The 12,263-nt window shown below is 40.0% G+C and overlaps 1 protein-coding gene across 1 annotated transcript in view; it reads right to left on the bottom strand.

Annotated features, from left to right (window-relative positions):
* Window positions 1–12,003, bottom strand: part of FAM98B (family with sequence similarity 98 member B) — a 33,905-nt gene extending 21,902 nt beyond the window's left edge. The window contains exons 1-4 of the mRNA XM_030559397.1: window positions 11,916–12,003; window positions 9,577–9,725; window positions 6,957–7,091; window positions 5,189–5,367 (exon numbers count right to left, since the gene is read on the bottom strand). Of these exons, the coding sequence (XP_030415257.1) occupies window positions 5,189–5,367; window positions 6,957–7,091; window positions 9,577–9,725; window positions 11,916–11,980 (528 nt within the window). The 5' untranslated portion in view covers window positions 11,981–12,003. The remainder of the gene's footprint in view (window positions 1–5,188; window positions 5,368–6,956; window positions 7,092–9,576; window positions 9,726–11,915) is intronic.
* Between the last annotated feature and the right edge of the window lie 260 nt (window positions 12,004–12,263).

Raw genomic sequence — 12,263 nt, 5'->3', positions numbered from 1 at the left:
CAGGGCTTCCTTATGCCCTGCTGATCCCCCATCTGCTATACTGGCTCCTTGAGGGCATCAGCAGCCTGCATAATTTACAACCAACTTCTGGCTTGTCCAAATTAACAGGGTGACTATTATGATGTATATCCATACCAAGATCAGGAGAATTTCAAGCGATGTGTTCATATACTAGCATGAGCTGCGCATTTCTCAGCCATAGCCAAGGGCCTGGCCACAGTGCCTGGATGTTAGTAAACTATTTGTATACCATATCACAGCATCTGCCTCAAAAGTCAAATTGGCTTAAATAAATACTACCACGGGACTTGAAAAATGGCTGAAAGGTCATGAACTAAAGTTAATAAATAGCAAAGTAACAACCTTTGCGGTAGCAGAGCTGGTGAACTGCACGGATCGATGGGAAGAGGGAACAAGAAGCACATTAAAAGACAATTAGAAATGACACTGAAAGAAGAAGTTGCGCACACACACAGTTGGGGACAGAAATTAATTTTAAATGCTCTAATGAGATCACAAAGAAAAGCAAAATGTATCAAAGTGAGATTCACTTTGGAAAAAATACAAACCCAGACATCTGAGAGGAAAAAGAAAAAATTTAAAACAAGCATAATGTGGGGAAAAAAAACCCTGGAAAGCACTGATGCTGAAAAAGACCTAGAAATGAGAGTTAACAGCAAATCAGACATGAATTTGCAATGGGACAGGGTTACTACTATAATTCTGGGCTCCAAATCCAACAATCGTTAGGAAGAAGCCATAAACACAGATAATATGCTCAATATAGGACAGGCACAATTGGAATGCTCAGGTCAGCTCCATGCACCTATCACTAGCATAAAGACTGAGACATAATAGGGAATCTAGAAAACAGGAACAAGGAGAAGTGGGACTCATGAGGAAAGATTAAGAAGTGCTAAATGCATATGGTTTAGCAATGTCAACGAGGAAGGAGAGAGACAACTCTCTCAATATTTACAGACAACACACAAAGGTAGATTATACCATATGCAATGAAACTAAGCAACAGACAATTTAAACATCAGGAACAGTGTCCTCAAAATCAGTTGCCCCATTGTTTATAAGAAACTACACAAAAACTGTAAGATGTTCTAGAGGGAACAACCTTGTATTGGCTGGGAGATTAAACCGATGAGCTGTGAAAATTTCTCTAACTTCTATAGCACACTTTCGTGATTTTAAAAGAATACATACAGACTTCCATCCAGAGTCAACTTTATAATTCAGCAACATTAATTTAAATAGCAGTAACATTTGGGTATGCCTACACTGCAGCAGCACCACTATCAACAGAGTCTGGGCATGAGCAGCCACACTACAAAGCCATACACAAGTTACTGTGTCCTCGCTGGTGCTCTACTCACCCATGTGTGTCACTAGGCCTTTTGGGGGCATATCCGATGGTTCTTTGTGCTGCTACAAGTGGAATTGCTCTGTGATTCTTTCCCAGTGAGTTGTGGGAGAATTTGTTTCTTGTCTGGGCACACAGGGGAATTTGGGAGCAGGCACTGGACAACTATCAGCACACATGTCCTTTAGCACAGGTTCTCACTGCAAACTGGTTGGGTTACCAGCCAGCGTGAAAGCAGCACACATGCTTTAGTCTACTGTCCCAAACAAGCCAGCAAACCTGAATAGAAAGCACCAATAAATGCATGTCTCCAGTATTTTGCATGTGGAACTGAGAGCGGTTAACAGAAATACCCAGATAAGAGCCTAGGCTAACTCTACCATGAAGACATACCCTTTAAAGCAAATTTAGAAACATGCATTATGAAAGCAACCTCAACATATGGTTGTTGTGTACTTAAACAGATGAATAAATCCAAGTCCTAAAAGACAACCGATCCATCATAATTCCAGAAGTCATAGCTGCAGAAGCACACATTTGACTAATTAAGAGATATTTTTACAATGTCATTGTCACCAATGTGCATTTCTAGGGCAATTCTGAGATTATTTGTATCCTTTAGTAAATATGTTAGTCACTGAATCATTTGATCTGTTTTTCTACTGTTTAAAAAGATACAGCCAAGTTTCTGGTTATTACACTAAAATCTATTACGTTTTAAAATATGCAGCTATCCTGTACCTACCAATTAAAAATCCCATGCGTTAAATCTGCTTTCTTCCTTTCCTTTAAGCCTATAACTGTTTCATAAGTTTTAAAAGTTCCATGCACACAAAAAAGTCAAGCAAAAGCTGGACAAATTGTGAGGCCCTGGGGGTATAAATCAAAGACGCATAAAGATTCTACAATATTTCTACAAGCGTTGGGACAAGGAAAACTTTAAAATGTATAAAATGAGTATGTGAAGAAACAATTGCACCATTAATTCTTAATAGTTGCATAGAATATGGATTAATACACTAGTTTTGATACCTATGAAGGCCCCAAAGCAAGCATAGCTGAATTGGCAGGAATTTTGGAAGAGAAGTACCAAATAGTTTTCACATAAAAAGAAAAGTTTGCATTGGAATTTTCTGTTTGTTTCGGTATCTGCTACATAAAAGTTACAGCAGTAATATTTTTATGCATCAGTGCAGACAAAGGATATCTTTTTGGGGGAAAAAACCTTCAAGTTTGCCAGATATAGACCTGGGAGATGTAAGAGTCTGATGTATATTTGCTGTATTCCTTATTTTAAACCCATTCTGTCAGATATATACATATACGTATACACACATACCTGTTGCTCTGCTCAACATTCAGAATGAGGGGTTCTTTTGTTTCAAAACTAGAGCAATATAGGCCTTCCACGAGAGCTCCTCATGAATCAGTCTTATGTTGTGTAACTATTTCAGTGATGATATCAGATGTGGTGCATGTCTTATATTATTTTTATATATATATTATATATGAATGAGAGAGAGAAATAAAGTGTGTGTACGCACGCGCACACACACAAATTGCAGTTCACACTACAGGGCTTGCAGCAGTCTTCCTAACTACAGGATGAAACTGTTTACCCTACATGCTCTTGCCTAGCCACTTCAGACAACCTCCCTTTTATGGCAGAATTATGAAATAATTTTCATTTGACATTAAATACTTCTCCATTTATTTATTTATTTATTTTTTTAGCATATAGGCCAAATCTAAATTTTAAAAGTGCTTATATTGAGCTACTGAAAAAAAAATGACAGGGACTAGTCAAGGGTCATATAGAATTACACTTGATAGTTAACCAGCTGGGAATGTGATTAATTTTATCTTCACGTAATATCCATTGCTAAATTGAGTATTAATAGTGTGAAATGGTTTTTCAAAGGCCTTTTCAACTAAATTAGAATCCAGGATTCCTCTTGAATTTTACAGTAAAACCAGCAGATGCAGTGCAGTTGTTAGTGCTAAGTGAACCTGAATTGACTTCTAGTGAAGTGGTCTTTTAATACTGTTGTATAACTTTTCATTATGGCACACAGATGTACGTAGGAATGTTTAGTACTAGCAGCTGTGTGTGTACTAAACATTCAAAGTAATCATCCTGAGCTGAAAATGTAGGTTTAAAATTATTCGCTTGAAAAGATTTCTTTTGTTGTCTCTTACAACTTTGACAACATGATTTAAGCAATCAGACTAGGGGTATGCATACACTGCAATTAGACACCATGGCTGGTCCATCCCAGCTGTCTCAGGCTCATAGGGCAGTTTAACTGCAGTGTGGACGTTCAGGTTTGGGCTCTGGGACCCTCCCACCTCACAGGCCCGTGCCTGAACATTTACACTGCAATTAAACAATCCCTTAGCCAAGCCCGAGTCAGCTGGCACAGGCCAGCCGTGGGATTTTGATCCCTGTGTAGACATACCGTATGTGAGGTTTTTTGAATTTTACAGAGATCTGCTGGCTGGGCTAGTTGCCCATAAATCTTACTGATTTTGAGAACCAGGGAGAAAACAGTTGATTAAAAAGAGATGGCAAATAAGCAGGGTTGTCGATTAATTGCAGATAACTCATGGGTTTAACTCAAAAAAATTAATCATAGTTTAAATCGCACTGTTAAACAATAGAATACCAATTGAAATTTATTAAACATTTTTGGATGTTTTTCTACATTTTCAAATATACTGATTTTAATTACAAGACAGAATACAAAGTGTACAGTGCTCATTTTATTTTATTTTTATTACAAATATTTGCACTGTAAAAATGATAAATATTTTTCCAATTCACCTCATACAAGTACTATAGGGCAATCTCTATCGTGAAAGTGCAACTTACAAATGTAGTTTTTTTTTGGTTACATAACTGCACTCAAAAACAAAACAATGTAAAAGGTTAGAATACAAATCCACTCAGTCCCATTCCTTTTTCAGCCAATCGCTAAGACAAACAAGTTTGTTTACATTTACAGGAGATAGTCTTGCCAGTTTCTTATTTACAGTGTCACCTGAAGGTGTGAACAGGCGTTCACATGACACATTTGTAGCCAGCATTGCAAGATATTTTTGTGCCAGATATGCTAAAGATTGATATGTTCCTTCATGCTCCGGCCACCAATCCACAGGACATGCTTTCACACTGACGACACTCTTTAAAAAATAATTATTAAATACATCTGTGACTCAACTCCTTGGGGAAGAATATATGTCTCCCCATATATTTCATGTTATAGCAGTCTCAGATGATGACCCAGCACCTGTTGTTCATTTTAAGAACATTTTCACTCCAGATTTGGCAAAATGCAAAGAAGGTACCAATGTGAGATTTCTAAAGATAGCTACAGCACTTCACCTAGATTTAAGAATCTGAAGTGCCTTCCAAAATCTCAGAGGATGAGGTGTGGCACATGCTTTCAGAAGTCTTAAAGAACAACACTCCGATGCGGAAACTACACAAGACAAACCACGAAAAAAGAAAATCAACCTTCTGCTAGTGGCATCTGACTCAAATGATGTAAATGAACATGTGTCGGTCCCCACCTCTTTGGATCGTTATCAAGCAAAACCCATCATCAGCATGGACACGTCTTCTGGAATGGTAGCTGAAGCATGACGGGACATAAGAATCTTTAGTGCATCTGGCACATAAATACAGGGTTGAACAATTTTCAAAACCAGAATACCTTTGTGCTAGTTGGACAGGACTTTAATGAACTAGAATGTTGGGTCTCACACTTAAAAGACATACACTAAAAGAATATTTAAAGATTAAAAATTCTGTACCTTTGACTCCATGTTGCTTAACAAGAGAGGAATGTCAGAAGATGATGGCTTTGATAGGCCCAGCGAGTCACAGAGAGTTTGCACTTCCTGATAGATTTCATTATTCTTTTCCAAATGAGAACTTTTAAGTTGCTTGCTGTGCAAAATCTGTAAAGCTTGAAGCTCTGTACTTAAAAATACTAGAGAGAAAAAAAAAAAAAGTGTCATAATAGCATTTTTAAGACATCTTAAATATTTTTGTGCCTGTATTCTCATAGTAAATAAAACATACATGTAACAGAAACATAACAGAAAAGGAGTAGGCAGAGTCTGCAAACTTAATGAAAAATACCAAAGAGTTACTATTTTATACAAGTAATTAGAAAGAGTTATAAGCATGTAATTGGTTGGTACTCAGTTTTTTGGGAAGAGGCCTACTTCCTTCCTGACAAAGACTACCAATATAATTCTGTTTTTCTCTAATATGGGATTTTCTTATAATTTTTTCAGATTCATCATAAGGGAGTTATATTTCCTCTAGAAATCCTCAAAATATTGCCCTTATATGTGGAACTGGCAGTGCCACCTATTAAGATTGAAAACAGGGTCTTGTAACGTGACATGTTAGGCAGTTGTTTATAACTTTGCCAAACTTTAATCATCCGGGCTGAAGTTTTTCAAGCTGAGTTCATAAGTCATGAAAGATCAAAACTAAGGTTGCCTACGCGATCATGTCATTAAAGAGTGTATCATAATCTATACAGCATGAATTAAGGTTGACAGACAAGCTTATTTCTAGCATTTCCTAACTTTTGAGCACTTGACTTTGCAACCTCAGGCCTGGTCTACATTTAAAAGTTAAAAATTAAGTCCCAATCTGAATCTCTATGTCCAACCAGTTCAAGCTTTCCTTCCACACACGTATCACTGTGCTTCCAGTGCCAGCCTCCTTGTCCAGCCAGTCTCTCGGGCTCCTTATCCCAACATATCTCCCTGCCCCACAGGTCCAGCTCTTGTCCCCATTACATTTGAGTCAGGCAGTTTCTTCCTCCACGCTACCTAAGTGCCAGCAGGGAGGTCACTGAGATCACAGGAGAGAGACAGACTCCCTGCTCTCAGTTTCACTGCGGTACCTAACCTGAAGCAGCTGTTACAGGGAAAGTCCAGCTTCTTCCCTGTATCTCCAGGCTGGAGCATTTGCAGTTATTCTGTTGGGATGGCACATGTACAGTCTGGTGACACATAGGAACTGTGAATGGCTGCAGCATGCTCAGTGCTGATGGAATCTTCATATATCTTAGCTACTTTAATCTCAGCTAAAGCACTCACATACAGATGCACAGGCAACATTTATGCTGGTATTTTCTAACTTTTGCATGCTTGACTTTGAAAAGTTAATATTCTTTAAACACAGTTTTTGGTGTGTAATATAATTAGCAACTAGAAAACAGTGTATTCTGACACTCAGAATGGGGGAGGTAGAGCATCACTGATGTTAAACAACTAGTATTTTCTATGCCACTTGAACTCTAAAGACTATTGGGTATTCTTAATTACTGCACAAAACTGCCACTGAGTTAGACTTATAGATCAAGGGCTTCAGAACATAACTGTGAAGACAAATATGAGGCAAAAGAAATATCAAGACTGAAGACAGCTGAAGATAAGCAACCAAAAATGTGGAACATAAACGATGTTAGAGATGAGAAATATGCAAAACATTAAATAAGAGGACAAAGAGCTTACAAAAAACAAAATTATTGCAAGATGGAAAATTGTCACAACTTACACAGGAGTTTAAGACAGTCCTCTTTCTTTTTTAACCTGTCCTTAATATCTCCAGACACAAGTGTTGAATATGGGCAAGCCATTTCTTTTAAAAAACCACTAATCTCAAGCTGGAAGCTCTCTACATCTTCCCCACCTTAAGAAAATAAGAAAAAAAGATCATTGCAAAATTCAATGTTTTTTAATTTTATTTTAAACTCAAATTTGTTATTAAGAAAATTAATTATAATTACAAGTTTAAACATAATATATTAGTTTATGGTAGAGACCAATCCAACAGGACTTGCCGTTATCTTAAATTAAAAACTGAGTCCTATACATAAATAAGCAACAATTTTAAATTAGAAGAAACACCACCTGCATATTTCAAAACCAGAAGAGAAGGCTATAATGATCCTCCAAGTAACCAACACAATCAATTGAAGTGGACTAGCAGTTTACATTCCCTTCAAACCATAACAACATGGTTGTCATTTTTATATCATAAATCATAGATCATAGTTAGGGCCCTACTAAATTCACAGTCCATTTTGGTCAATTTCATTGTCATGGGTTTTTTTAAATAGTAAATTTCATGATTTCAGCTATTTAAATCTGAAATTTCATGGTGTTGTAATTGTAGAGGTCCTGACCCCAAAAGGAGTTGGGGGAAGGGGAAGAAGAGGAAGGAGAGATTGCAATACTGCTACCCTTACTTCTGTACTGCTGCTGGCAGCGGTGCTGCCTTCAGAGTTTGGGAGCTGGAGAGTGGCATCTGTTGGCTGGGAGCCCAGCTCTGAAGGCAGAGCCACCGTGACCAGAAGCGCAGAAGTAAGGATTGCTTGGTATGTTATTGCCACCCTTACTTCTGCACCACTGCTGCCAGGGTGCTGCCTTCAGTGCTAGGCACCTGGCCAACTGCCCTGCTCTCCAGCCACCCAGCTCTGAAGGCAGTGCAGAAGTAATACTGCAACCCCCTAAAATAATCTTGTGACTCCCCTGCAACTCCCTTTTGGGTCAGAACCCCCAATTTGAGAAACGCTGGGTCTCTCCCGTGAAATCTGGTCTTTTGTGTGCTTTTACCCTATACTATACAGATTCCACGGGGGGGAAGGGAGGTAGATTTCACGGTCCGTGACCCATTTTTCATCGTCGTGAATTTGGTAGGGCCCTAATCATAGTAATAGGATGAAATTTAATAGTGCAAAGTGCAAGGTCATGCACTTAGGAACTAACAACAGAAGTTTTTGCTATAAACTGGAGACCTGATTGGAAGTAACAGAGGAGGAGAAAGACCTAGGTCTATTGATTGATCGCAGGACCAAAGAAGGGCTACTAGCATGATCAGAGGAATGGAAAACCTACCTTATGAGAGGAGATTCAAAGAGCTTGGTTTGTTCAGCCTAACCCAGTGGTTTTCAACCTGTGGTCCACAGACCCCTGGGGTCCACAGACTCTAAAATTTCCAAAGGGGTCCGCATCTTCGTTTGAAATTTTTTAGGGGCCTGCAAATGCAAAAAAGGTTGAAAACCACTGGCCTAATCAAAAGAAGGCTGATGGGAGATATGATTTTCTCTATAAATACATCAGAGGGATAAATACCAGGGATGGACAAAAATTATTTAAAGTGTCAGTGTTGATAAGAACAAATGGTTACATACTGGCCATCAATAAATTTAGGCTTGAAATTAGATAAAGGTTTCTAATCGTCAAAGGAGGAAAGTTCTGGAACAGCCTTCCAAGGGGAGTAGTGGAGGTAAAAAAAACCTAAATGGCTTCAAGACTGAGCTTGATAAGTTTATGGAGAGTGGTATGATGCCTACAATGGCATATAGCCGATCTGCAACTGCTAGTAGCAAATATCTCCAACAGCCCATGGGACACTAGATAGGGAGTGCTCTGAGTTACTAGAGGGGATTTTTTCCCAGCTGGCTGGCTGGCAGGTTTGACCACATGACTGGGGTGTAACTGACTGTCTTATTTGGGGTTAGGAAGGAGTTTTCCCCAGGTCACATTGGTAGAGAGCGCAGGGGTTTCACCTTCCTCTGCAGTATGGGGCATGTGTCACTTGCCCATTTAAACTAGCATAAATGGTGGATTCTCTGTAATGGAGGATTTTCATGATTTGAGACCTTCAGTAACTCAGCCAGTGATAATAGGTCTATTACAGGAGTAGGCAGAAGAAGTCTGTAGCCTGCAACAAGCAGAAGGTCATACTAGGTGATCATGATGGTCCCTTCTGGCCTTAATGTCTATGAGTCTACCTCGCAGGATGTTTTCACACAAACAAGTTACGGAAGGAAAACTCAACTAAACGAGGTACGTACATATTGTTTTATCATTTCATCACGAAAATATAAAGTCTAAATATAAAAGTGTAGGTTGTATGTAAATGCCTTTTTATAGTAAGGATGTTTTAAAAGAATTGAGAAAATTTTAAACAGTTAAAAACAGAACACACCAACAGATGAGTTTTACCCTTGGGTTTGTTCTTTACTATAACTATCTTACTCCTAAGCATCAATACTGTTTCTTTGACTAAGATTACAAGATTAGTAAACAAAACATAAATTATAAACAAACAGTCTTAAGCAACCACTACATTATTTCAATAAATTAAAGTTCAAATTCTGTGGAAATACCAGCTGTTGAAGTGATGCTTTCTTCCAGGTCACACACTGATTTTATTTCAGAACTTAACCAAACACAAAGCTCAGAAAAGTCTGGTGAAGATAATCCATTTTCTACTGCTTTGCTAAGTGCTTCCTCCTCTAACAGGGAACCTTTATACCTGAACAGGGGAAAAAAAAAAAATACCAGTGTAAAAAAAAAAAAGTTTGATGAATACAGCACCGGGATTTTAAATTTATTTTCAGATAAGTTGCTTCATAGTAGTTAGAAACCGGATTAATCAATTACAATTTTTTGAATCACTGAATACATATTTCACAGATCTTACAAATTTTCCTAAATGTTAAATATTGTAAAAGAAGTTATGCAGCACTAATGTTAATCTTCTGACAAGGCAGAATGTATGAATGTGTTTAAGTATTTTACATATCTGTGATACATAGACATTGTATTTATACTTTTATTTAAGATTTGGACTATGCTGAAGAGATTATAAAATAAGGATACAATTTAAATGGACTTAGTCAATTTAAAAAAAAGTTGTAAAGAAAACTGTTTTACCTATTATTTCATTGCTAGTAATTTGAAGTAATCTGAAGATCAAATATACTTCTCATTATTTATGCCTGTTTAGTTTCTGCATTTCCCTGAGTTTGGACGACAAAAACAAATAAAATCTCTTTCATTTTGCTTACTTTCAGGTTCTTGGTGCTGCAACCTTTTGGGGTACAGATACTATAGGGAAATGTTTAAAAACAGTTCTCATTGCAATTTTTAAAATTACACCGTAAACTCATCCTTATTTTAATTTCTTCAAATCATTATCTCTAGCATAGTTCACAGGACCTAGGTTTTTTCAGGATATGTTCTATTGTTGTGGGACTCTGTTCTCGATTAATTTCTGTACCAAGTAAAAGGCCATGCTGAATAGATTTCTCCTTTAGTTCTTGCTTGGGCTAATAGCATATAGGTGCTCAGATACCACATACATAGAACTTATATAGAACAGAAGAAATATCTTCATTGCCTTTTCGTAATCTCATGCAAGCTAACAATGTTTGCCATCATTTCTAGCTTTACAGATATAGAGGGTTAGTGTAACGCTTCCCTCTTTCACGAGATATGCATCTGAAATCTCTATTTCATGATTACGCTTGAGGGAGAAATAAATATATATCGTTTTCACTATCCTAGTATGTTCAAAACCATTAAACGATTAACTCTAAATATGAGTCAAATAGGTAGTAAAAACAAAGGAATTCTTGCTTTTCCATAGAATATGATCTAAATATATTCTCTATGAAACATCCAAGATTTTACCAATTTATGTGATTGCATTATTGATAGTGTCTGTATCAAGAAAGGGTTATTTTGAAATCTTAGGGTCCAATTCTGAGAAGTGCACTGTAAGTGCCGGTATGCAGCCCCACTGACTTCAACAGGGCTCTTCTTGAGTCCAAGTTTCCACCTACACGGACCAACTTGCAGGACGGGGACCCTATACTCAGAATTATTCCCAAGAAACGGAATGCAGTAGCACTTACTTTAAGGAAGGCAAAGTTTAATGAATACATTGGAGAAAAATACACATCCCCTATTTGGAGCATTTAACACTTACTGAGTTCTAGTCTTCCAGTAGTCATTTAATGGAATCCCTTATCATGATTGATATATTTCTTTTATTCTTGGCACTCTAGCCCTCTTCCCCTTTCAAAATAAGGTTCTGACAGGATAAGCACAAAATACCCAGACCTCCCGACTTAACACACACACGTATTATGGTTTACGAAGTCCCTGCACCCATCCCTCGAGCCTGTGTGCCCACTGCTCCCATACCCATCCCCACACCTCCCGCCGCCACGCGGCCCCCTCCAAAGGGTCGGTCCTTCCTAGGGGGGACAACAGCGTCTCTATCCCCTTCTCATCCACACTGCCGGCTGGGGGGGGTGGCGGGCACAACTCTTTGAATCAACACAGACCGTTGATCTCCTTGTGGATGATTCTTCCGCCGCAGTTTCCCCTTCTTCCTACTCTCGCTCCCCCGCCCACCCCAGATCCCGGCTGGGGGCCATTTCTCGATGCAAGGGACACGCCAGAGCAGGCGCCCCCGAGTCCTGCAGGAGCAGCCCCCGCCGCAGGCGGACAGCGCTGGCGGAGGCCGAGCTGCTCACAAGGCGTCGGGGGCTGAAGCGAGGGACTGTGGCGCCGAGGATCCAGCGCCGGCTGCTGCAGTGGAGCTGCGGGGCCCGAGTGTTACCCTCAGCAAACGGGGCCCATGGCGCCTCTGCACAGACCGACCCAGCGGCGCCGGAGGTTGCGAGGGCAGGAGGCCGCCCCCGCGCACACTCACCCCAAAGCCTCCAGCGCGTCTAGAACGTCGCTCTCCATTTTCAGCTCCTGCTCGCGCGCCCTCATTGCTGCCGGCGCGGCCCCGCCGCCCCCAGACTCCGCCCCGAGTCCCCGCTTCAAACAGGCCCCGCCCCGCATGGCCTTGGCTTCTCCCAGGGCCTCGGGTTCCGCCTCTACAAGCCCCGCCCCGCACGGCCCCGGGTGTCCCTCCCCTCGCTCACACAGGCCTCGGCGGCGCCAGGTGCTGCTGGCCGACAACTACCGAGCCGGGCCTGGGCGCCTTTTACACACAAGCCCTCCCGGTGCGGGGACGCGCTGAACGGGGGAGCTTGAAAGGGTTACTGACCTG

Source organism: Gopherus evgoodei, chromosome 4 (genome assembly GCF_007399415.2).
Source record: "Gopherus evgoodei ecotype Sinaloan lineage chromosome 4, rGopEvg1_v1.p, whole genome shotgun sequence".
Classification (NCBI taxonomy): Eukaryota; Metazoa; Chordata; order Testudines; family Testudinidae; genus Gopherus; species Gopherus evgoodei.
This window is presented reverse-complemented; position numbering and strand designations above follow the sequence as displayed.